General features: G+C 48.0%; 2 protein-coding genes across 8 annotated transcripts in view; one reads left to right on the plus strand and one right to left on the minus strand.

The window, feature by feature from the left end:
* LOC308578937 (FK506-binding protein 15-like) overlaps window positions 1-23,251 on the minus strand; it is a 32,057-nt gene extending 8,806 nt beyond the window's left edge. For 3 of the 6 annotated variants that reach the window (XM_081179528.1, XM_081179530.1, XM_081179527.1), the window contains exons 1-18: window positions 22,965-23,249; window positions 16,088-16,197; window positions 15,620-15,740; window positions 14,764-14,833; window positions 13,415-13,489; window positions 11,317-11,415; window positions 10,888-11,037; window positions 9,993-10,061; window positions 9,141-9,284; window positions 8,849-8,991; window positions 8,220-8,268; window positions 6,610-6,729; window positions 5,965-6,046; window positions 4,809-4,894; window positions 3,913-4,003; window positions 2,711-2,820; window positions 1,614-1,721; window positions 446-540 (exon numbers count right to left, since the gene is read on the minus strand). In XM_081179528.1, the coding sequence (XP_081035654.1) occupies window positions 446-540; window positions 1,614-1,721; window positions 2,711-2,820; window positions 3,913-4,003; window positions 4,809-4,894; window positions 5,965-6,046; window positions 6,610-6,729; window positions 8,220-8,268; window positions 8,849-8,991; window positions 9,141-9,284; window positions 9,993-10,061; window positions 10,888-11,037; window positions 11,317-11,415; window positions 13,415-13,489; window positions 14,764-14,833; window positions 15,620-15,740; window positions 16,088-16,197; window positions 22,965-23,017 (1,775 nt within the window). In that variant the 5' untranslated portion in view covers window positions 23,018-23,249. Of the gene's footprint in view, window positions 1-445; window positions 541-1,613; window positions 1,722-2,710; window positions 2,821-3,912; window positions 4,004-4,808; window positions 4,895-5,964; window positions 6,047-6,609; window positions 6,730-8,219; window positions 8,269-8,848; window positions 8,992-9,140; window positions 9,285-9,992; window positions 10,062-10,887; window positions 11,038-11,316; window positions 11,416-13,414; window positions 13,490-14,763; window positions 14,834-15,619; window positions 15,741-16,087; window positions 16,198-22,964 lie in introns of all 6 variants that reach the window. The other 3 variants (XM_081179529.1, XM_081179526.1, XM_081179525.1) reach the window with 3 other exon arrangements.
* A 112-nt stretch (window positions 23,252-23,363) lies between these two features.
* SLC31A1 (solute carrier family 31 member 1) overlaps window positions 23,364-24,335 on the plus strand; it is a 30,879-nt gene continuing 29,907 nt past the window's right edge. The window contains exon 1 of one of the 2 annotated variants that reach the window (XM_081179540.1): window positions 23,364-23,467. The gene's annotated coding sequence lies outside the window, so the exon portion shown is untranslated. The remainder of the gene's footprint in view (window positions 23,468-24,335) is intronic. The other variant, XM_081179543.1, reaches the window with a different exon arrangement.

The following is a 24,335-nucleotide window of genomic DNA, read 5'->3' on the forward strand; positions in this document are numbered from 1 at the left end:
TGTAGATCTCACTTTTGAAAAGCCACCCTAGGAGAGCTTCTATCCTTTATATCAGAATCAGAATAGTTCTTATTTCATGTTCCATCTTTCCTCCAAGGAGCTCAAATACTGGTATATAGTTTTCCTCCCTTTTTTATCTTCACAAGCCTGTGAGGTAGCTTAGGCTGAGAGAGTGTGACTGGCCCAAGGTCACCTTCAAGGCAGAGTGGAGATTGGAACCCTGGTCTCCTAGATCTTACTCTGACAGACCCTCTTATCTGCCACCCCACACTGGCTATATTCCTGTAATCCTCTATTTGTCCATCCAGCCCAGTACTGTCCACTTTGACTGGCAGCAGCCTTGGGGTGCCTGGGGATTGAGCCAGGCCACCTGAGCTTTAGGCTTCAGCCACAAATACCAGCTGTTTCTCACAGAGCATCAAAAGTGAGCAAGAGTCTCCCTCACCGTTGGTTGCGGTCAATCAGTTCACCAATCTTCTTGTTCTGCTCCTCAATGCGGCTGCTCTTCTCAACGATCTCCTGCTTCAACCTCTCATTTTCCTGTGGCACAAAGAGCAAAACGGAATGTGTCAGAGGCAGTCCTGGCCTCTACAACTCTCACAATCTCCAGCCACAATGTCTTCCCCAACCTCTCTCGGGGACCCAGATTTGAGGAGAGAAATCATTGTGGTCTTCCGCCATGGTCATGGACAGAACATGGGCAGTTTGGAGCTGCTCCCCTTTAGCAAGCCTCTTAGGTAAACTTTATTTAGTAAGCAAATTGTGAGACAGCTGTACTGCATGAAGCCATGGAAGCAAGATACATGGTAAAAGCAAAATACAACACAGAAATCCAAGCTCTGAGAATGAATAAAATCAGTTTCACAAACTCTGATACAATAAGCCCATCTATTCTACTCAACTTTAAAAAACAACACCATTTCAGCAGGTATAAAACTTGATCTGCATAACTGACATCTCAGGATGGAAAGCCCTCCAAAGCAAGCATGCTTTCAAGAGGCATCTGAACAGCGTCACACTAGGCCCTGGTCTGATTTGGGCTGGAAACTGTCTGGAGCTGCAATACTAAAAGCCCAATTGCTAGTGGAGCCTTAGAGGAACTGGAACAGAGGAAGCTCCCTTAGCTCAAGCCAGATAGTTGTGTGTATCCAGCTCAGTGCAGCCTACAACAGGGGCAAAGAACCTCTGCCAGTCCAAAGGCTGCCTTGCCTCTGGATCAACTGTCCAGGTGTGGGCGGGGCTAGGGACAAAAGTGGGTGGAGCAACAGGTGTGGCTATAATACAGGAGACTAGAAGTCTCTACACCGATTGCTCCACATCCAGGCTAGCAACAAAGACACTTCCAGCTGGCCAAAAGAACTCAAGGAAGGTGCAGAGCAGGAACAGGGAAGGACAGGGCAGCATCTGTGCCCAAGGCTCCCCACTGACTGGCAGGGTCTCCTCCAGGGTTTCAGGCACAGGGTCTCTCTCAGCCCTGCCAGGAGACACCACTGGGGCTGTACCTAGGACCTTTTGCCTGCGAATCACATGCTCTGCCGCTTAGCTGTGACCCTTCACCTGAAGGTAAAAGCAAGGTTCTAGTCTTCATGCTCTCAAGTAGACAGGCTCTTTACCTGCAGGATACGCTGGATGTTACTCATGATCATAGAGGTTTCCATGGTAACAGAAGAGACGCCTGGCAGCAAACCGGGGCCAGAGTTTTGCTTCCGTAGTTCCTCCAGCTGCAAGGGATGTGGGGAGAGAAAGGAGATGCAGCTTGAAGCATCAGCACATGGGAGAGAAGAAGCCAGATCAGGCCTGGGCCCTTTGAGCTGCTCACTTGTTTGCCAAGGAGAGAAACTGCCGGGAGCACAGGAACCTGGCTCAGTATCAGACCACTGGGTCCATCTAGCTCAGTGCTGTCAACACTGGCGGGCAGCATCTCCCTGGGTTTTCAGACTGGGGAGTCACCCAGTCCTTCCTGGAGACGTCAGGGAGCTAACATGGAACCTTCTGCATGCAAAAAGGTGCTCCACCACCTAGCTGAAGCAACTTCCCTCGTCCCAAACCTCCCCCCCCATCAGAGATTAAAAAGACAATTCACAAGCCTACTATAAAAACAGCTAGATACAGTTCTCCAAACAGTATGAAACGGAAGCAAAACCTGAAGGTAGACTGATTTATTATTTCAGAAAATGTATATACTGCCTGATATATGTATTTTTTAATGAAGATAAAACGCCAAAGTTGTTTAAAAGCCTTAAAACAGTTGAACAACAACTATCAATATGAGGCAGGCACCTTCACTGTACCGGCAACTCCCCATCTGTGGGCGCACCAGTTTTGGCCCTGCAGGGGTGTGGGGCAAGCTGACATGCACAGTGCCTCAGAACGCAAACCCCGTGTAAATGGAGAACCGCCTGTACCCTTTTCGGCACATGCTTCTTTAGATTTCTAGAATGCTGATAGGTTTCTAGTTTATCGCTGGTTTTAATTTTTTGAGTATTTAAATTGTTTTTACTAATAATTCTATTGTTTTATTCTTTTGGTAAAGTGCTTTGAGTTTTTTATGAAATAAAATAATCAACAATACAAAACCAACACCTCAGGGGAGGGAGCTTTTCAGCCCACTGGAAAAGCCTGTTGCGAGAAAAACACCTTCCTATTGTTTCTGGAAAGTGCTAGCAAGGCAGTTCTTAAGCAGCTTCCTATCCTGAAAGTTCTGTATTACCTTGACTGACAGCTGGTCCATCTTGTCAGCCACCTTCCCAACGGCCAGGCGGATCTCTGTGTTCTGCTGCCGGGTCTCTGTCAGCAGGAATGAACCAAGGTCTCCAGCTGCTGTGACAGGAAAGAAGACTTTGCAAGGTTGTGTTTGTTATTGTTGTTTCAAAATGAGACTGCCAGCAGAAGCAAATACAGTGGTACCTTGGGTTCAGGTTACAGATTCCGCTAACCCAGAAATAGTACCTCGGGTTAAGAACTTTGCTTCAGGATGAGAACTGAAACCGCGCAGCAGCAGCGGGAGGCCCCATTAGGTAAAGTGGTGCTTCAGGTTAAGAACAGTTTCAGGTTAAGAACGGACCTCCCGAACGAATTAAGTACTTAACCCGAGGTACCACTGTAGAAGTGGACAGGGCGGGACAAGAGGGGTCACACCAATAAGAAAGGGCAGGGAGAAAAGAACACAGTTGTCCTTGAGCATCTTAACAAGCAGCCGTGAATCTTCTAGGGTGGGGGACTATAAGGCAACTTAGCTGCCTCTTCCCAGCTTTTAAACGGCTGGAATAAGGCAAAAGGAAATGCTTCTTCACACAGTGCAGACTTAAACCGAGCAACTCTCTTCTGCTGGAGGCAGTGATGGCCACCAACTTGGATGGCTTTAAAAGAGGATTGGACAAATTCACGGAGGAGGAGAAGGCTATTGATGGCAACTAGCCATGAGTCCATGTTCCGACTTCACAATTGGGGGCAATAAATGCTTCTGAATACCAGCTGCTGAAAAGCACAGGAAGGGAAAGGTGCTCAGATCCTGCTTGTGGGTTTCCCACAGGCATAATGATTGGCCACTGTAAGAAGAAAATGCTGGACTACATGGGTCACTGGCCTGATCCAGTAGGCTGTGATGCTCTGAACAGGGGGATTTCTAACTTGAGTTAATGCTCAACAGGTAGGATTTCATTTCCTGGGCTACAGAGGCAGATGCTCAAGATTCCCTATCCGTACCAGTTTGGGAAATATGGGTGTCTTAATTAATCCTGGTGAGTCACCATTGCTTTCTCTTATTATTTATTGTTTGCTTTCTTCATATATGGCAAGCCTGCTACCAGACCTTTGGGTTGTCAACAATGTTAATAAAGGGGTTTGCTTTTTTAAAAAAGTTAATGTTTGGAAGCAGCTCCCAAAGCTACATAGTGCACAGTTTGAACATACCTTGGAAAGGAGCTGGGCACAACCCAACAGGCTGGAGCTGGGAAACTGCGGCACTCACTTGGGGGTAAGCATATGGCATCCCTGCATAAGGCTGAGAACACAGGTGGGGGAGGGAAAGGAGAGTCAGGTGACTTGTCACACTGACCAAACAGACGGCAACAAGGTCCCCCATTAAAACAGCAGGATTGCTTAAGCCTGCTCTCAAGGGCTAGAAGACCCAAAGGCCAAGGACTGCAAGGGATCCTCTCCTGCAAAAGGCAATGATGGACAACCATTTGGATAGCTTTAAAAGAGGATTGGGCAAATCCATGGGTAGGCGCCTATTGATGGCTACTGGCCTCGACAGCTAATGGCTGGAAGAAGGAATGCTTCTGAATGCCGTTGCTGGAAACTGGAGGAGGGGAAAGAGCTCTTGCATGCAGGCACTGTTTGTGCACTTTGCACTGGGGCATCCAGGTAGCCACTGAGAACTGGTGCCCCTATCTGAACAGGATGCTGGGCAAGATAGGCCATTGGCCTGATCCAGCAGAGGTTCTTCTTACGTTCTTCTAAAGATCATCCAATATATAGAAGATCCCCGCTGGATTTGGTGGAAACTACCTCAGCACTGCCAAGGTAACAAACTGCTTCCCTCCAACCCAATGCAATGGATGCTGCCAGCTCTTAATCTAGCGCTTTTGGGATTTGCACCGAAGGGCTATTACCTTCATGGTTATGCTGCACCCTCCCTATTTTGCAAATGAAGACCTGACACTGACAGAAAAGGATGAGGAAACTTAGTCAAGCCTGCTAGTCGCATGAACCTGTCTTGAGCAAACCAGGGAACAGAGCATGATGTTGTGGCTCACCTGGCAGCCTATGAAAGAACCTTTCCCTGCCTACAAAGGACTCCTTACCTGACAGTTTTGAGGGGTTCTTGAAAGAGGTGGGTGTGGCTGGGGGGCAGCAGGCGGCTGGAGCCCCGACACAGCTGGATGAGGAGCTAGGAAGAAAGCAGAGGCATCAGCGTTGCCCATCTCAATACAAGCAGTCCATCATCATCGTCATCATCATCAACATGTTTGTCTCTATTTCCACCCAAAGGAGCCCAGAAGAGTCAGCACACAAACAGATCAATTCAAGCATCTAAACACAATGCCAGTGACCGATGCAGACTCTGCTCAAGCTGATCTACAGCAAATGAAGGACACTGCTCCCCCCATCCCCACACATCCAGATTTCCTCCGCTTTCCATGCACAATCATCATGCTGGCTTCTGGGTTGTGTCCAACTAAATTCTACTGAGTAGAGCCACTGCACTCAAGAAGAACCCTGCCAGATCAGGCCAGTGGCCCATCTAGTCCGGCACCCTCTTCTCACAGTGGCCAACCAGGTGCCCCCATGTTGTTGTTGTTTAGTCGTTTAGTCATGTCCGACTCTTCGTGACCCCCTGGACCAGAGCACGCCAGGCACTCCTGTCTTCCACTGCCTCCCGCAGTTTGGTCAGGCTCATGTTTGCAGCTTCGAGAACACTGTCCAACCATCTCGTCCTCTATCATCCCCTTCTCCTTGTGCCCTCCATCTTTCCCAACATCAGGGTCTTTTCCGGGGAGTCTTCTCTTCTCATGAGGTGGCCAAAGTACTGGAGCCTCAACTTCACGATCTGTCCTTCCAGTGAGCACTCGGGGCTGGTTTCCTTAAGAATGGATACGTTTGATCTTCTTGCAGTCCATGGGAATCTCAAGAGTCTCCTCCAGCACCATAATTCAAAAGCATCAATTCTTCAGCCATCAGCCTTCTTGATGGTTCCGCTATCACTTCCATACATCACTACTGGGAAAACTATGGCTTTAACTATACTGACCTTTGTTGGTAAGGTGATGTCTCTGCTTTTTAAGATGCTGGTGCCCCCATGGGAAGCCTGCAAACAGCACCTGAGCGCAAGAGCCCTCTCCCCTCCTGCGGTTTCCAGCCACTGACAGCCCTCTCCTCCATGAACTTGCCTAACCCTCTTTTGAAGCCACCCAAGTTGGTGACCATCACCAAGGCACAACAAGGGAACACACTTTTTACCTTGCATTGCCCACTGAGGAGGGGCCATTGGACGGTAGTCGTTCGGACAGAGGGTTGAAAATTCTTGAATGGCATGCGGCTCCTGAAGAAGACAATGCACAATTAACCCTCCTGGGAAGTGGAAAGGGACCCTGGAGGCTTCAAATCCCACATTGACGAGAGAGAGGCATGCCAGAACATTTGTAGTTATGGGTTTTTTTTAATACGTTGTAAGCCGCTTTGAGCATTGTTTTAACTTGGGAAAGGCGACATACAAACAAAATGATTGATGATCCTTACAAGGCTTTCCCTCAAATTAAGATTCAGACCCAAAAAATGTTTGGGGTGACTACTGGATCTAGGGAGGGCAAGACTCTCAGTTTCATGCAAAAGGCCCCAGGTTTGATACCCGGTAGGCAGGGAATGCCCCCTTTCTGAAACCCTGGAGAACCAGGTAGGTTTGTAATTAACTAGAAAAAGGGCCCTCCTCTCCTTCACTGCCAGTCAGTGTAGACAGTAGGGAGCTAGGTGGATGAGCAGTCTCACTTGGCATAAGGCAGCTTGCTATGTTCATCAACCGTCATCCTGCCAACCTACCTGAATTTCAGCAACAGCCAACACACACAAACCCCACTGAAAAGAACCTGGGAATTGAAGCTAACACACCTCTACCTCCTTGTCAGCTGAGTCTTGCTGCGGTGCAAATGTGCTGGAGGGGACAGGTAGCATAGGTTGACCCATCTTCGCCATACGGGAAATCAGTTTCACTTTTGTTACATCAGGATTCTGTCCAGGGAAAGAGAAAGGGGGGTGAGAAGAGAAGATGAGAAATTATATAATTGGCCATCCAGGCTTTTCAGAAACGAAGTTATTGTTTGTCAGAATATGACATCAGGCTATAAAACAGGGAGGGTGATTGAGAGGACCTTCCATCTACATGTTGTCGGCTACAACTCCCCAAGCCAAAGTGACTTCATTGCCAAGCTAAGGAAAATAAAAGTGGTTTACAAGCTCATACAACATATATTGCATTTAGATTTCCAATCTTCCTGCATTAGATATCTTCATGGTTTCTTAAAAAAAAGAGATTCCTCTTCCCATATTATGGGATGCATCCAGTAAAACAACCTCTCATACCCTTTCAAAGCCTAACAGTGGGATTTCAAAATGGTGGTGAGGGCTGTCACATCCCCTGGGCAGAATTAAGCCAAGGGGACCAGAGCCCAACCAAGATCCCCTAAGAGAAAGCAGCTGGTTTGTCCTCCCACCCCCCCGCCCTGTGGCTTCCTTTGTGTGCCTGACAATGCATGTCAGATGCTCAGTACTTAGGCCTTAGTTAAGGGCATATCAACCAGCTGAAAATGACGGCAGAACTGAGATAAATTCAACAGAGTAAATAATTTTTGATGGGTGTAAAAGTGGAAAACTGATTTGAATGGTATACTAAAATATGCAGGAATGTATAATATATAAAAAGAACCATGGAAGGAAAAGAAGGGAAATGATTGGATATTTTACAGTTTGTAAAATGTTTATTTTGAAATGTAAAATAGAAAACTTTATAAAAATTATTATAAACTGGGGTCCTATAGGTGTAACGGACTACAACTCCCATCAACCCTCAGCCAGCATGCCCTCTGATAGGAAACGGGAATGAAATACACAGATAATCAACTAAGATGTTGTAAACATGCACACCCATTTGGGGGGGGGATTACATTTATACAACCTTCCAATGTGTGTGTGTGTGGGGGGGGGGGTTCCTCATGAACACACCATTTCCTTGCTACCTTTTCACTCTAAAACTGTTAATGAAAGAACTTTAAAACTGCATTATTTTTTTAAAAAACCCGCTTAGAAACCCATCTCAGAAGTCTATGCAAGCACAATATCAAATGTTAATTACTCGTAGTCACTGATGATATGCTTTTCCTGTGACACACCGTATTTTTCCATGTATAAGACTAGGTTTTTTTCTCTTAAAAATATTGTCAAAAATTAGGGGGAACTTGTACACGGATACATCTTCCCCCATTTTCTTAAAACATGGGAGCGTCTTATAGACGGAAAAATACTGTATCTTTATTACATGGGAGCTTTTATTTAAAAAATATATCACAGGATCAACAGGGAATGGTAACCTGAGTTTCTCAAAAAATGCTCACCAATAAGGATCCCTCTCTCTGTGAGAGGACCAAGCTACTTCTCATTGCTTTGGTCACATTCAACAGGAAATATACAATCAATAGGCAGATTTGGCTCCAATGGGGACTTACCGCTAGTTGTTCGCTAATAGAGCTTGATTTGGCACGCACAGCTGGCTCCCTGCAGTAGGGAAGGGAGGGAGTTAACAAACCTGAGCACAGTGTGAAGAGTCTGTTAAGGGGTAGGATACTCAAGTGGCCTTTGGGACTCTGCCTCGGCCAAGCCCCTCACCTACCTCACCTCATTACCTCCCCAAGGGAGCTTGAGCCTGGCTGGAATGTGTCCTTGAACTGTGACAGTGCATCTTGCTTCCCTGGACAGGGAGAGGTGTGTGCAGAAAGAAGCCCCGCATGGAGTATTTTCTGGCTGCACAGAAGGCAGGAGCAGCATCTGTTGCTCTGTCCACTGGAGCCCCAGCCCAGCCCTGGAATGTGGCCCCTGCCAGGTTGTCTATGAGACAAGGAGGCCCTCAGGATTCTTTGGAGGAAGCCACAGCTGTTGAAAATGGCATGGCGCTATTTGGAACTTATGATTTATTGTGATTTATTGAATTTGTATACCGGACTTCATCCGTAGATCCCAAGGTGGTACAGTGCAGATGGGGTCTGAGTTATGCAGCTGAGGTTATACAGAGTTAGGATGGGACACCTGGGAGAATGGAAGGCTTCAAAGCTAAGGGCACCCTCAATTTATTTCTCACCCTGGCTTTGGAGCGGGAGTAGGAGGAGTCAGCCAGGCTGGGTCTGTAGCGGGGCTTTCTGATTGTGGTGCTGGTGAAGGTGTGAGGGAGTCCCTGGGGCCCAGGCTCTGTCCGGCGGAGTCAGCACCCTTTGCAAACCTCACCTAAGGGAGCAAAAAAGAGGCATCATGGAGTCTGGTCATGGCAACCACTGCCTCTATTTGTAGAACTTTATCCAGGCAGTAGACCAACCACCCAACAACCTTCTGAGGTTCTCTTGGTCGCTAACACGTTTTGAGGAAGACACACTCACCCGTTTGACTTGCACCTCAAAGGCCAGAGTTGAGTCCGGAGGAATGCGTTCAGCTTCTCCCGAAGACCCGTAAGCCAATGCTGGCGGGACAAGGAGGAACCGCCTACCTCCTCTCTTCATGCCAATCATCCCATCTTCCCAGGCCTTCAAGTTCCAGAAATGGAGAACCAAGCAGAAAACAAGTTTGGGTGACTGCCTTAGCTAAATGCCAGAACCACACAGCCTTCGCCAACCTGATGTCGTCCAGATACCTTGGACTCCGACTCCAATCAGCAGGTGCTGGCTGGGGATGATGGGAGTTGGAGTCCACAGGATCTGTGTGTGTGTGTCAGGTTGGTAAAGGCTGGTCGAGAGCAGGGCACAGGAATACTGACAGTTCTCTTGCACTCTTGAGGACAGTACTGTAGTTTAAAGCAGGGATGAAAACCATTCCCTCTGGGGAAACCTTCTTGGTGGGGAGGAGCATGCCAGGAGTGGGCGGGGCAAGAGGAGAAAGTGGGAGGGGCAACGAATGTAATTTTTCCCTTTGTACAATAGGCTACCTTAGACACCCACTCACACTCCCCCCTCTGCCTCTCATCCAGGACAGCAAGAGGCAGCACTGGAGGTCCAGGACTGTTTTGGTCCAGGCCACAGAGCAGGCCTCCCACTCCAGCAGATCATGGCAGGCGTAGACAAGCTGGGACAGCTACCTGCCTGCCGTTCTTGAGGAAGCCATTTGATCAGGGTTTGAGCTCAAAAAACATCACTGCTATTCAGCCTTCCACACAGCCCGGGCTGCTGAACTCTGCTTAGATGTGGAAGTGGAAGAAAGAATCCTTGCACTGCGGGGGGAAGATAGTGCCATCTTACCTTGATGACTTTGCCAGAGCCTAGCTTCAGACGGAGCAGCTTCTCTTTATTTACATTTGAGTCAAAAACCTGTTCCAAAAGTGGAAGGTCAATGGGGTGAAATTACTTTTAATACAGAAGATAATAGGTTCACGTTTTGCTACTCCCACTGCTGAGCCAACAGCAATGAGTATCGAAGTACGGGGCACAGCTCAGGGACACAGACCTGTTTTGCAGGCAGAAGGTTCCAGGTTCAATCCTGGCATCTCCAAGGAAGGTCAGGGAAAGGCTTTTGCTTGGAAGCCTGGAGAGCTACTGCCAGTCAATGTGGGCGATGCCAACCTAGACCAGTGGCCTGATGCATGCAAGGCAGCTTTCTATTTTGAATCCCCTACCTAGTGGTGCCTCCCATGTTGCAGATTGGGTAAAATGAGGCTGAGAAATAGGATCTAGTCCTTGGAGACAGGTGTAGCTCAGGGCCTAACAGCATGTGCTTCCCAGGAAGAAGGTCCTGGGTTCCTTCCCCAGCATCCCCAGTTGAGAAAGGGCGGCAAGGCTGGGAAAGGCCTCACCTCTGGAGAGCAAGCAATGCAACCCCCATGGAAAAGCACCAGCTAGAGCTCATTGGGGTTGGGGTCAAATGCACATTGAGCTGTGAAGCAAGCTGGGTGAACCTCACCAAGTCCCTCTCCTGTTTCAGGAGGAATTTCCTTGCAATGTTATTGAAAGGCAAAAAGACGGGGTTGTGGGAGAAAAGGGCTGTATGCAAATTATAAACCAGGAGAGGGAAAGCTGTGGCCATGAAGTGCTGCTAGAAACTTCAACTCCCATCATCCCCAGCACCTGGAGGATGTCACAGAAGTGCCCCATATGCAGTATAAAAACAGTATCAGCCACTCCCTCTGCCAGGTCTCACCTGCCCAAGACTTCCGTTCTGGAACAGCCAGCCTGTAAAAGTGATCTCCAGGGCATCTCCAGTCTCCACTCCTTGGCCGTCTCCAAGAACAAGATCCTGGCACAGCACAGAGTCAGGAGAACGGCTGCTGTTATACTTGGCAATGCACACCTGTGAAGAAGAAGAACCAAGCCCTTTGTGTCATTAGCCTGCATTGTCATCCCCACCTATGCAATCTGGCCCAACGCAGGACTGGCTGAAGACCCCAGGGGCCTGAAAAGGCCCCAACTGGCTACACCACCATTCCTTGCCCTCCCTGGATACTTCTTAGTAGTTGGCAGAGAAAGCATCTGGCGACGGATGCAAGAGAGCTGACCTCCCACAAACACTGGTTCAGTGTCTGCAGGACTGTCACCCCCTACCCCAAAATGCAATGCACGCCTCTGGCACCTGCTTGCTGAAGTCCACAGCCGCCATTTCTGATTCAAACATGATGGACCAATTCTGCCTCTGATCATCATAAAATGTGCAGTAGTTGTTGGGCTGCACCTGCGGAAAGAGAAAGGAGAAAGTGGCATTCTGAGCAGCAGACAGCCTCTGCTCAAAACAACTTTTGTCCTGATGGGTCTTGCTAAAGACTTTGGGTTGTGTCCCAATGTTATCCCTACTCAGAGCAGACCCATGAAAATTGATGGACATGATGAATTTGGTGCATTAATTTCAGTGAATCTACTCTGAGCACACACCCACCCACCCACCACACACATCAACGTCTGTAGTGTGTCATGTTTAGAAATGGAAAAATGCTATAGGATTTCGGGGTGGAGGCCTACCCCAAGGGATGTAAGCTACAGTAGGACAGAGGGCAGAATGTCATCTACTTTACTTTGTTACCTCTAGGTAAGCGTTTTAACCATAGAGGGGCCCCTTGGATCTAACACTACTCAAATCTAATGGGTTGCAACAAGCATTAGCCCTACTCAAAGCAGACCCACTGAAATTAATTGACCACAGCTGAGACCTCATATGCAATGTGCATTTCAAACAATATCATACCACCAAAGAATCCTGGGAATTGCAGTTTGCAAAGAGTGCTGAAATGTTGTTGGGAGACGCCCCTACTCCCCTCACCAAAGGGTTACAATCCCCCCCAGTTCTGTACGAAGAGGGACTGACCGTTGAAACAGGAAGATCGCTGGGTGTGACCTTGGGCCAATCACTGCTTCTCAGCCTCCCCCCCCCCCAGGGTGTTTGAGGGGATTAAATGAGGCAAAAAGAGAACCACACATACCACCTTGAGAAAAAGGAAGCATAGAAATGCAAAAAAAAAAGCAAAAAGGCAGGCCATTAGGTTTCCAGGATTTTTTTGCATCAATTATTTTTGCTGGCCTTCTGGATGCACAATACCTGGCTTATGCCGAGTGATTTCTATTACAGTGGTGCCCCGCAAGACGAATGCCTCGCAAGACAGAAAACTCGCTAGACGAAAGGGTTTTCCATTTTTGAGCTGCTTCGCAAGACGAATTTCCCTATGGGCTTGCTTCGCAAGACAAAAATGTCTTGCAAGTTTGTTTCCTTTTTCTTAACACCGTTAATACAGTTGCAACTTGACTTCAAGGAGCAACTCATAGAACGCAGTGTACATAGTAGCCTTTTTTGAGGTTTTAAAAGACTTTGGTGATTTTTGAAGCTTTTCCAAAACTTCTTTTGCAGCCATTTGGTAAGTTAAGCTTCTAAAACTTTTTGGGGGGGTTTTGGATTTTGGGTTGGGGTGTTTGGAATTCAAGGACTTGGTGTTGGGAAGGGGTTTGCAAGAATCTGGAAGCTTGTGTTGTTTTTTTCTGCATTTTTATGATTTTCTGTGACCATTGGGCCACTCTGCTGTTTTTTTAAAAAAATTCTGGATTTGAATTTCTGTGTGCTGGGTGGCTGGGGGAACAGTTGGGGAGGGGTTTGCAAGAATCTGGAAGCTTGTGGGTTTTTTCTGCATTTTTATGATTTTCTGTGACCATTGGGCCACTCTGCTGTTTTTTAAAAAAAATTCTGGATTTGAATTTCTGTGTGCTGGGTGGCTGGGGGAACAGTTGGGGAGGGGTTTGCAAGAATCTGGAAGCTTGTGGGTTTTTTCTGCATTTTTCTGATTTTCTGTGACCATTGGGCCACTCTGCTGTTTTTTTAAAAAAATTCTGGGTTTGAATTTTGAAATGCTCTTTACAGTATGTGTAACTTTAAAGAGCACTTAATAAACTCTTGTTGTACCAAATTTGGCTTTGTTTGGACTTTTTTTGACCATAGGAACACATTAATTGTTTTTCAATGCATTCCTATGGGAAACCGTGCTTCGCAAGACGAAAAATTCGCTAGACGAAAAAATTCATGGAACGAATTAATTTCGTCTTGTGAGGCACCACTGTATTACATGAGAGATCTCAAGGCAGCCCCACAGGGTTCCTAGAAGATCTGCTGTCCTTAGCTTCAGCAAGATGCGTTGCATCGTGTAACCTCAGCCTATGCCATGGTCCTTGCAGGTCTTAACACCAAAGCTTACCGTGAATACAAACCAGGCATCAATCCTGGCGGTTGCAATCTGCTGCTGCTTGCTGATGTAAAGAAGCACTCTGTACTGGATTCCACAAGAGACGGAAGGACAGAAGAAAACAAGAGAAAAAGTGAGGAATCAAAAACTACGGGGCTGGCTCTTTTCAAAAGCACCTGGAGCTGCTCTTATACCAACAGCCAAATGACATATTAACATATAAATACATCAGAGGTGTTCATCGTAGGAATTGCTTTGGTTGCAGGTGCCTGGCTTAGTTACATGTGGAGTGACTTCGTTACAATGGAGCAGGCGTGGGGAGCCTTTGGTGCTGAGCTACAACACCCATTGGCTCTTGTCAGCATGGCCAGTGGAGAGGGGTGATGGGAGCTGTCGTTCAGCGATATCTGGAGGACCAAAGGCTCCCTACACCTGGAGAAACCAAGGGGTGAGATCTGTCCTTTTCCGCGCAATCAGCTAAACGGGAATGACAGCCCAGTGTTTTATCCTGTCCCCACCACCCTCACCTGCAACAGGGGAGTGGGACAAGGCAATCATACCAGAGTCTTCCTGGAATAAACGCATATGTTTCCTGACATATTTTATCTGTTGCTTGTAAAACACCTGTGAATCCTTTCACAGCAAAGTGGGGCAGAACAAACCACTGAAGAGCTACTGACTGAGCTGAAAGGACAGAGGCTGGAAAAACTGAATCCCTTTTCCAACATAAGCTACTGAAACCCCCTTCCTTTTTTGAGTGTGGTGGGAACGTTTACTGATTTTTCAAGCCACGACAAAGTTACTGTCTCACACTCCTCTGTCCACTCTGCACACAATACCCCCTAGGCCCTTCTTTTGTCAAGATTCTAGTCCACATGGTTCTAGTTACATAAGAGCACAGGGCCTTGGACTGAATCAAACCACTGGTCTCTCTAGCTCAGGACTGCCTACTCTGACCGGCAGCAGTGTCCCCAGCCCTACCCAGAGGAGCTAGCAATTGGATTTGGGAGCTTCTGTCTGCAAAGTGGATGCTGTGTTGCTGTGTGACAGCCCCTTCCCTGCTGAGAATACTTTTTGTAGAGAAGTGAGGTCAGAATAAGAAAAATGGGAGCTATAACCCTTGTGAGCTGATGAGGCAGAAAGAGACAGGAGCCAAAACAGCACCTTTGCTTTTTCCAGAGTAAGACACCATCAGGAAACCAGGATTCAGACAAAGGGAAGCATTTCCTTAGCCCAACCTACATCAACCTGTTATCCTCCAGATGTTTAGGACCAACAGCAGCTGTAGTCCCAAACATCTGGAGGACAGCAGGTTGGCAGAAAGCCAGGCTACTTCAAGACACCACACCTCCTCCTCTTACCTCCTTGGTTGCATTGCTGCCCACTACAGCTGCTCCATACTTGCCATGTTTCACATATTTCCCATTGGTACTGGAATGAGAAGAGAACACCTCTTAGCTTCCCACAATTGTTGCCACCATGCCAACCCCATGGGTTATATTAAGCAGCTCTTTACAAAGACTTCCCAGGGGTTGTTTAACTCCCATTAGCCCAGGCCATCTGGCCAACAGTGAGGGGCGATGTGGGGGGCGGGCGGTAGCAGCCCAGCAACATTTTATCAGCCCACAAGCTCCTCATCCCAGGAGGTCTCTATCCTCAGTTCAGTTCAGTGTTGGCTGGTGCCTCAATGGGGTGAATGCAGGGAGCCCAACTCTAGGTGGCACCAGAGCCAACGACAAGAAGGGCCAGCTAAGTCTAGGGCTGTCCCCATCCTCCTCCCTGCTGTGCTCTACCATGGCAGCATGGAGACTGAGGGGGAAGAGGAAGCTGACAGGAAGTCCTGCCCTCTGGATCGGTTGGACGTAAGAAGGCAGGCAGGTGGGAGACAGCTGAGGGCAGAATGAGGGGGTGGCGTCCTACTGGACCTGCTTTCACTGGTATGGCATACGGCAATTGAGCCAGCACATTGAGCCAGAGTCAATGATATCCACAGCCTGATTGGCTGGAAGTAAAAAAACAACAACGGGCAGGTGGGGCCAGGCTGAGGTTGAGTTGGCAGTGCCTCATTCACCCTAATCGACCACCCCCAACTGTTGTTCAGTTCCCCCTCTTTCCAAAGAAGCCAGGCAAGATGGAGAGATGATTGCAAAAGATGTGAGCACAGGACTTGGGTAGCAAGAACACACTGCAGCTCATCCCCTCTACTGTAGTACTCACAACAAATATGCATGAACAGCTGTAGCAAAGAAGACTGACTGAACTGCTGCAGTGGGCGCAGGAGCAGCAGTGGCCGCAGGAGCAGCTGCAGGAGGATGCTTCTGGGTAGACAGACCTGCAGCTGGAGCAGCACATGAGAAGGGTAAGTGCTCTGTTGCAAACAGAGCATTGCTTGCAAATATCATGCCAAGTTAGCTCCCTTGTCTTGGGACCAAGCCAGTTGCTCAGATTAATGAAAAACAGGAAGTTGCCTTGTATGGCGTCAAACCACTGGGTCCATCTACCCCAGTGTGGTGAATACACACCACCAGCACCTTTCTGGGGGCCCAGGTCAGGGGTCTCTCCCCAGCGCTACTCGGGAGTTGACCAACCCAGTTGATTCTGTGGAGCTTCAGAACCAAAGGTTGGACTAGATGGTCCATAAGGGCTCGTCTTTATGTTCCTGGGCATTGTGAACAGTTTACTTACCGGTAGCTGGATGACCTTTTTTAGGCTGCTTGGGTGGCATGTATTGGAAGAGCACATTTCCAGATTCTGTAGTTGTCTGATCCTGTCCAAAGAGAGAGGCCAGCCTGGTCCTGGGCAGAGAGAAAAGTAACCATTCACTTCATTCACAGAGAGAGGCAAGCGGGTGGGAACAGAACAAGACATGTATCTGCAAGCCAACTGCAGGTTGGCGATTTTGTTGCAGCCTTCCCCAAAGACCAGAGGGTAATGGATTCAAAAACTAGAATCCTGTTAGGGATTAGGATGTTGGCCACCCCACTTAGGGGTGCTTGCCGAGGGGAGCTTTGCCCAGTCTCTCTTGGGGGTAACCAGCCTGGCAGAGCTGTCGTAAGAAATTAATGCACTCAACTAAAGGAGTAGACGCATTGTGGGTCTTCTCTAAGTAGAACTTAGTTGGAGACAATCCCTTCCTTTTCCTATTAGTTTCTATAACCTCTCTTCAGAACAAAAGAAAAGCCTGCAGGATCTGGCCAAAGGCCCAGCGAGTCCAGCATTCTGTTCTTACAGTAGCCAACAGAACCCAGGCACAAGAGGCCTCTCCCCTCCTGTGGTCTCCAGCAACAGTTGTTCAGAAGCCCTGCTGCCACCAACTTGGTGAGCACAGCCACGGTGACAAAACATTGCTAGCCTTCTCCTCCCTGAATTTTTCTAATCCTCTTTTAAAGTCACCCAAGTTGGTGGCCATTCCTGCCTCCTGCGCGAGAGTTCTGTAGTTTAACTGTGCATGGTGTGAGAAAGTACTTTCTTTTGCCTTTCCTGAAGGTCTTCCAACATTCAGCTTCATCAGATGTTCACAAGAGGGAGAGAAACTGTTCCCTATCAACTTTCTCTGTGGCATGCCTAATTTGATAAACTTCTATCATATTATCTCTTACTTGCTTTTTGTCTAAACTACAAAGTCCCTAAAACTGAAAAGACTGCTGCCAAATTAGTGCACCCAGGCTTTTATAGAACCTAGTAAACAAAACAAAAATTTAAAGGTATCCATTATTGCAAAGATACAAGCCCTGCCCTTGCAGTTTACCCTTTCCCCACATAGGTAGATTCATAGCCAGGAATGTGGGGAGAGGGAATAAACCTGGCTGAACACAAGTGGTTTTCCCTACAGACATTCAGAAGTATCTCATCTCAGGGTTGTTCTAGGAGTAGAAACATACCAGTTACCCCACATCCTAGCCCACTTCCCTGCACTCCTGAGAGCCAGAAACTTGCAGATTAAAACAAACGAACAAACACTAAGACCAAGTATCTTCAAACATTAAATTTCTAGACTTAGCCCCAAACGTCATGCTATACCAAGGAGTGAAGTGCCCATTTTAAATGCCTGACAGCACCCCAAACAGATGTTCCCGATGAAACAAACCCGTGGACTGCCTGCCAAAGGTACTCTGTTTGCCGTGGGTTCAAGTGCCCCAGTTGGTTCTCCAGCTCCCACCCATTCAATGTTGGCTGCTGTTTTCTCGTGTCATTACCCGTCCCCTCTCTTTTCCATCCTGAAGCATCAGCCAAGTAAGGCGTGGGCAGTGGGGGGGGGGGAATTAAACAGCTAAGGTTTCCAAAGGCAATTCTGCGTTTGCACAACAGCAATCCTCTGGAATAGCTGCACGACCTTGTGAGAGATACGAAGATCTATCCCGTATCATCCCTAAGCAGTTCTTATAGGATTCCAGCTAGAGAAAAACCACAAGTGGCAACATGCATGTTTGAGGGGCTCCCAAAAGAAGCGAGCGAAACAGAGATTGTGAGCTTGGCTTCTTCTGGGGAGAGTGACATTCTGTGATGACATAGTAGATCCAGCTCACCCCACTCACGTGCCTACTCAGTTCCACTTGGAGGCAGGGAGAGCAAACTAAAGAAGAGGAAGTAAAACAGGAATTGGAGTTGGCAGGACCCTCAAAGCATTTCTTTCTTTATACACCACACCCCCTTGCCATAGCAGCAAACAAGTGTGTGATATATATACAAAATACAATTAAAACTTAAATAAAAATAGAGAAACTGTTAAAAACATTTAAAGCATAACAAAGCATCTAAAACCAATTTAAGAACAGGAATCCAATCATGTGCCTGGAGAGGCTTGTTAAAACAGAAGAGTTTTCAGCAGGCATCTAGAAGAGCAGTGATAGTGCCTGCCTAATGTCATCAGGGAGTTCCAAAGTTTGGGTGCTGCCACACTAAAAGAAATGACTCCCTAGTGACAGATGGTACACGCATGGCCCTTGCCGAAGTGCAAGTTCCACAGGTTGAAAGGGATTAAACTGACAAGTACTGCATGGAGTACGGAAATGCCTTAAGTAATCTGGGACTTCAGCAGTGCCAAGATAGGATTTTTCTGTATCTCACAGGCTCTCTTTCCCATGGCCTCTCTAAACTAAAGTAGGGGATGAGAAACTTTTTCAGACAAAGGACCTCATTCCCCTGTGGGCAACCTTTCAGGGGCCACATACTAGTTGTGGGTGGGATTAGGGGCCAAAGTGCAACTCTAACCTTACTGCACTGGTCAACTTTTTATTTTTATGTTCAATCTTTATGCATAATTTATGCTGCAACCTATATTTGGTTGCCTTATTAATACATCTGAAATTTGACTCTGCACATGAGGCTACATCCCATCCATGCAAAAGTCAGGTTTCCACACACCCCTCTCTCTATTTTCTTCATCTAGGGATGCAAGAGGCACCATCACAGTTCAAGAAAACATTCCACACAAGCAAAAGCACCTGAGGTGTGCGCAGGGCAGGGCCAGTCAGAAGAGTAAACCAGGGAGTGGGCATCACCTTGGTAAAGGCCTGAAGAACTGAATTCCAAAGGATCTCTCTGCTACCACATTTGTACATTAACTGAACTGGTGATGACTGGTTTCCATTGGGACTGGTGGGGTGGAAGGCTGGGAGCCCAACAGTAGGAGGAGGCAGAGCCAGGAAAGTCTGGTGGTGTTGTCCCCATCCTCTTTCTTCCTTCCTGCTGAATTCTACAATGGGAAAACTAGGGCCACCCCTTGGACTGGTGGGCATAGACAAGAAGGGACGCAGGTGGGAGCTGGCTAAGGGAAGACTGAAGTTGATGGGGCAGTGTCCCATATTCCCTAAAACAGCAGCCTCTGCTGGCTTCCCAAGGGCTTAAAAGTTTGACACTGTTACTCAGAATCATGACATTTTCCCTACTTGCGCACCGAAAGCACTCAAAAGAGCAGTTCTTTCCCCCTTAAAAATTGGCATCAATATTCAACCAGGCATTAATCACTTTTTCAAGCTTCTTTTCATATCCTTCAAAGCTAGATAGTTATATGATTATGATGATGATGATGATGATTTTGTAAAGGCACAACCTTAGGTGAAAACTCTCATAAGTGAAAGCCAAGATTCCCAATACAAATATATTAATAAAAAAAAGTCCAGTAGCACCTTAGAGACCAACTAAGTTTATTCTTTGTATAAGCTTTCATGTGAATGCACACTTCTTCAGATACACACCTAGTTGTTCTCTAAGGTGCTACTGGACATTTTTAATTTTTATATATATATATTTCGACTGCGTCAGACCAACACGGCTACCTACCTGAATCTATTCCCAGTACAGTATTACTCAGTTCTATGCCAAGAACTAGGCTCTGAGCGCAGTAGTGGTGCAATTGAGGAATTCACCAAGCTCCTACAGCAGCATTTCCTCAGTGTTTGCCCTTCTGAATTCTTTTAGATTCCTGTTTTTTTCTGAAAATCCTTCCTAAACTGGAAACTAACACCAATGATCTTTCCTATTCCTCAATGTATTGCCAATGATGATGATGCAATGTTCCTTGCTGGATCAGGGTTCATTTTTACATGCCTCCTCATCCAGGAATCCACTACCACAGGAACAGCCAACAAGTCAATGAATGGCACCCCAACCTAAACCCAACTGCACTTGTTCCTTTTGTGTAATCAGTATTCACAGCTTGCTTATCTCACTGAATTCTTGCAACATTCACTCGGGGTCCAGACAGTTAACCTCCCCCATTGCCACCCTTAAGAGTTCCAAGGCAACGGCGACACTCTACAACACCATCATGTCAGCTCATGATATTGGGGGGGGGGGCATCAGCAGTTCTCCAGAAATTACTGGACTACAATTCCCACTGTCCCTGGCCTTCAGCCATGCTGGCAAGGACTGACAGAAGCTGGAGTCCAGCCATAGGTTCCTCATCTCTGCCTTATGCCCTCCTTGTGGCCCTCTGACATGGCAATGCCCATAATAATTCCTAGATAAGAGCTCTAGCCCCCTTGCTCTGGAAGAATGTTCTACTGTGGGGCAATCTCTCCTTTGGAGGGACAGATTTGAGGAGGTAGTTATGGAAACAAGGCAAAGCCTTCTCCCCACCAACCACCATAAGACATGAGAGGTGAACACCCAAGGAAAATGTCATGCCTGAAAGGAAAAAGATCAGGAATGTAAGAAGCTGTCTTCTATCAAAACGAGACCCTTTGTCTATCTAGCTCAGTACTGTCTACTGACTGGCTGTGGCTTTCCTGGGTTTCAAACAGGGGGCATTTCCAGCCCTACTTGGAGATACCAGGGATTGAACTTAGGACCTTCTGCATGCAAAGCAGACACTTAATTTTGTTCCCAAAGCATTCCAAAAGAATCAACTCAGCTAATCAAAGGACTTTACCTTCAGCCTTGGGGCGGGGGGGGGGAGCTGCAGCTTGGGGAAATGTCTTTTGCAGTAGGAAAAACAAGCTAAGTTGAGCTGCAAGAGGCGCTGCCCTGATTTAGTTTACCAAGGAGACTGACAGACATCCCTCAAGTCAAGCTGATGCCCTTGCAGAGGATTCTCATTGCTTTGGCAGAGAAATGTGAGGTGGAAGACAATTTAGTATGTTTAGGTTTTGTATACCCTGCCTATAGTTGTATAAAGCATTGAATTTTTGTTAGTTTACTTGTCTCTGTGGTTCCGTAATAATTTGAGGGGGGGGAAAGATTTTTTTAAAAACCTCCTCAACTTGCCCAAGCACCCCAGCCCAGCTTGAAGGCCATTCCTGTGTGTGTGTGTGTGTGTGTGTGTGTGGTTGGATGTCTTCTTCCTAGGAACATAAGAAGTGGCCTTACATTGAGTCACGTCCTTGTTCCATCTAGTTCAATTTCACCTATAGCAACAGCTCTCCAGGGTCCCAGACAGGGACCTCATCTGCACTATACATTGGAAGCACTATTATACCTCTTTATGCCCTCATGGTTCTCCTACAAAGAATCCTGGGAACGGTAGTATGTTAAGGCCAAGAATAGTATTCCTAATCCTATAGGAAGAAGTGACCAAAGCCTGAAAGATAGCAGATTCACTTAAATAATGTACGTACTGAATTGGGGACTTTCCAAGTGATGCCTTTTTCTCTTGCTTACTAATTATCACACCAGTTCCTGAAGCAAATTAATCAGCTACAAGTGTTAGGAAGAGTGAATTCTAGCTGACCAAGCTGCAGACCTACGTTACCCTCCAGATGAGTCGTCCTCTCAAGGGGCAGTTAGGGTTCAGTGGTCACTTTATTCAGGTGGCTATATGTCACTCTGACCTTTGCTCACTGCCAGTGTTGCCAAAAACAACAGTGCAGTGCCCTTATTTTGAACACCTAAAATGTCACAGTGTAAGGGCACTATAAATCTTTCTTAGGGTTCCTTTTGTAGAAGGAATCTAAGACCACAAAACACCTCCATTCAGTCCTGTTACTGGCACCCACTTTAGGGCAGGAGTTAGAATGCCAACTTGTGACCTGGGAGATCAGGGTGCAGACCCCCACTTGGAGATGAAGCTCACTTTGTGACTCTCTCTCAGTGTAACATCAGCACAGAAGAAGTGGAAACAGAAAGCTAGAATCAGGAAATGGGAAAATATTTCACCACAGCACAGGCAACCGGCATCTGTATGCAAATCAACCCTATGTACATTCATGGGGAAGTTCAGTTGAATTCAGTGGAGTCTACCCCCAAATAAGTCTTGCTTTTTAAGAATAATCCTCCTTTCCCCATTAACCCCTGGGCTGAACTTCCTAGTCCCAAACCACTACTAAAACATAATGTATTCCCTCACTCTACAAAAGGTGTGGGGTTCCTTTGGCCCTCTGGATTGTAGCGCAAGTGCACTCCCATCACCAGTGGTGTAGGGGTCTGGGGTTGTGGAGGTTACTATTTCTGCAGCAGGGTCCCTGCCTCCCGCACCCAATCATCATGAGAGGCAAACTTTTTAGCCACTGCATGCTCCAAAGCTAAGCATGTAAGAAACAGTGAAAACACAAGGCACTTCGGTTTCAGCTCAATGCTGGCTCTGCTCAGAGTAGGTCCACTGAAATGGGCGGGCATAACCAACGCATAGCTTAGTCGGATGCAAGCCAGTGCCTCCCATTTCATCCTTAGCTGGACGAAACCCCGCCCATTTCATCCTCACCAGCTGGCTCAAAGACGCCTAGCTCAGCTGAACTTCGCCTCTCTCTCAGCGCCTAACAGCACGTATTTGCAGACAAACCAGCCCCACATGCAGCCCCAGCCCCACATACAGCCCCAGAACCACATGCAGCCCCAGAACCACATGCAGCCCCAGAACCACATGCAGCCCCAGCCCCACACCCACCCCAGCCCCCCATGCTGCCCCAGCCGCACATGCAGCCCCAGCCCCACATACAGCTCTAGTCCCACATGCTGCCCCAACCCCACATACAGCTCTAGTCCCACATGCTGCCCCAGCCCCACATGCAGCCCCAGCCCCACACACAGCTATGGTCCCCTCACACAGCCCCGCCCCCTCACGCGGACCCAAAGACACCCGCACACCCCGCATCTCCCCCCACGCAGAGAGGCGCCGCATTCTCACCCTCCCGTCGGAAGCTGGAAGGCCTCGTCTTCTTCATCCATGTCCCCCAACATCCTGACGGCCCCTCGCTCCCCGCGCCCCTCGACTAAGCCCAAGCCGGGAGGCGAGAGCCGCAAAGTGCGCGGCTGCAACTTTTCGCCCACGGCTCAAGCGCTGGGCTGCGGAAGCGAAACTAGCAAGGCAAAGCGGCCGGCGGCACGTGATCACGGCCAAGCATTTACCGGTCACCAAGCGGCCCAAACTTCCAGGAGGAAGAAAGAAACGCGTCCACAGGGGCGCTCGCGAGCCGCTGCCGTGATTTTAGCGCCGGGGCTCTTATGTTTGACGGAAAGGGAGGGGGACACCGCTGGACCAATGGGAAGCTGGTTTCTGGGAGAGGGAGGCGGGAGGGCGGGTGACGCTCGCTCGATGCTGGCCAGTGAGGTGGCGCCTCCGTTCGCCGGGCGAAGAAGGGACACGTCTGAGGAGGTCGAGGGAAGGAGGAGAAGGCGAGGAAGGCGCAGGTAGGCGGCGATCAGAGGGAGCGAGTGCGAGGGTTCCGGTGCCAGCGCCTCACGGGGGGGGGGAGGCTGAGGGCATAGCTGTCAACCTTCCTTTTTTTGCGGCAAATCCCCTTATTCCAGCGCCGCTTCCCGCTGCTGTCCCGGATTGTTAGAGATCCCGTAGAGTAGACTGTCCCCGGGACAGGTGAGGCTGCTGATCCCTTTTTTTCGAGGCTTCTGATCCCTTATTTTTAAATCTGAAAGTTGACAGCTATGGCTGAGGGAGGTGGACGAGGAGGCAGGGAACGAAGATAACTGGAAACAGTTCCGTTTTTATATGTGTTCATATATCTATATGGTAATCTTGAAAAATAATAAATATGATCGTTACCTCAAGAATAATGAATAAATCCTAAATGACAGAGGAGCAACGGGAACGCAGGGAGCCTGGGGGCCTGAGGGTGAAAAAGAGGAGTGAAACGGGGGTGAAGAAGGGCAGGATTCCGAGGGGGAGGCAGAGGGCAGGAGGGACGAGGGCGGAAAAGGCGGGTGGCTGAAGCTCGGGAGGTGGGAAGTGCCGTTGTATTCCGATGTGGCATTTTAGTTCTTGTTTATTATTGCTTTCGTCTGATTTCAATACCTTTGGGTGCATGTGCCACACAGTACACTTAAGTCACATTCAAAGCACATGCTTGCCTCCCCCAAAGGATCCTGGGATTAGTTGTTTGTTCATCGTGGAGCTACATTTCCCAGCACCCTTAAACTTAAGTTCCCCGGCTGGCTTCATACACATAATACGTTTAAAGCATGCGTCTTTCCCCCAAAGAACCCTGGAAATCGTAGTGTACCCCTCACTGGGCTACAGTTCCAAGCACCCATAAACTAAAGT

The sequence above is a fragment of the Podarcis bocagei genome (genome assembly GCF_964188305.1).
Source record: "Podarcis bocagei genome assembly, chromosome: Z".
In the NCBI taxonomy this organism is placed as follows: domain Eukaryota; kingdom Metazoa; phylum Chordata; class Lepidosauria; order Squamata; family Lacertidae; genus Podarcis; species Podarcis bocagei.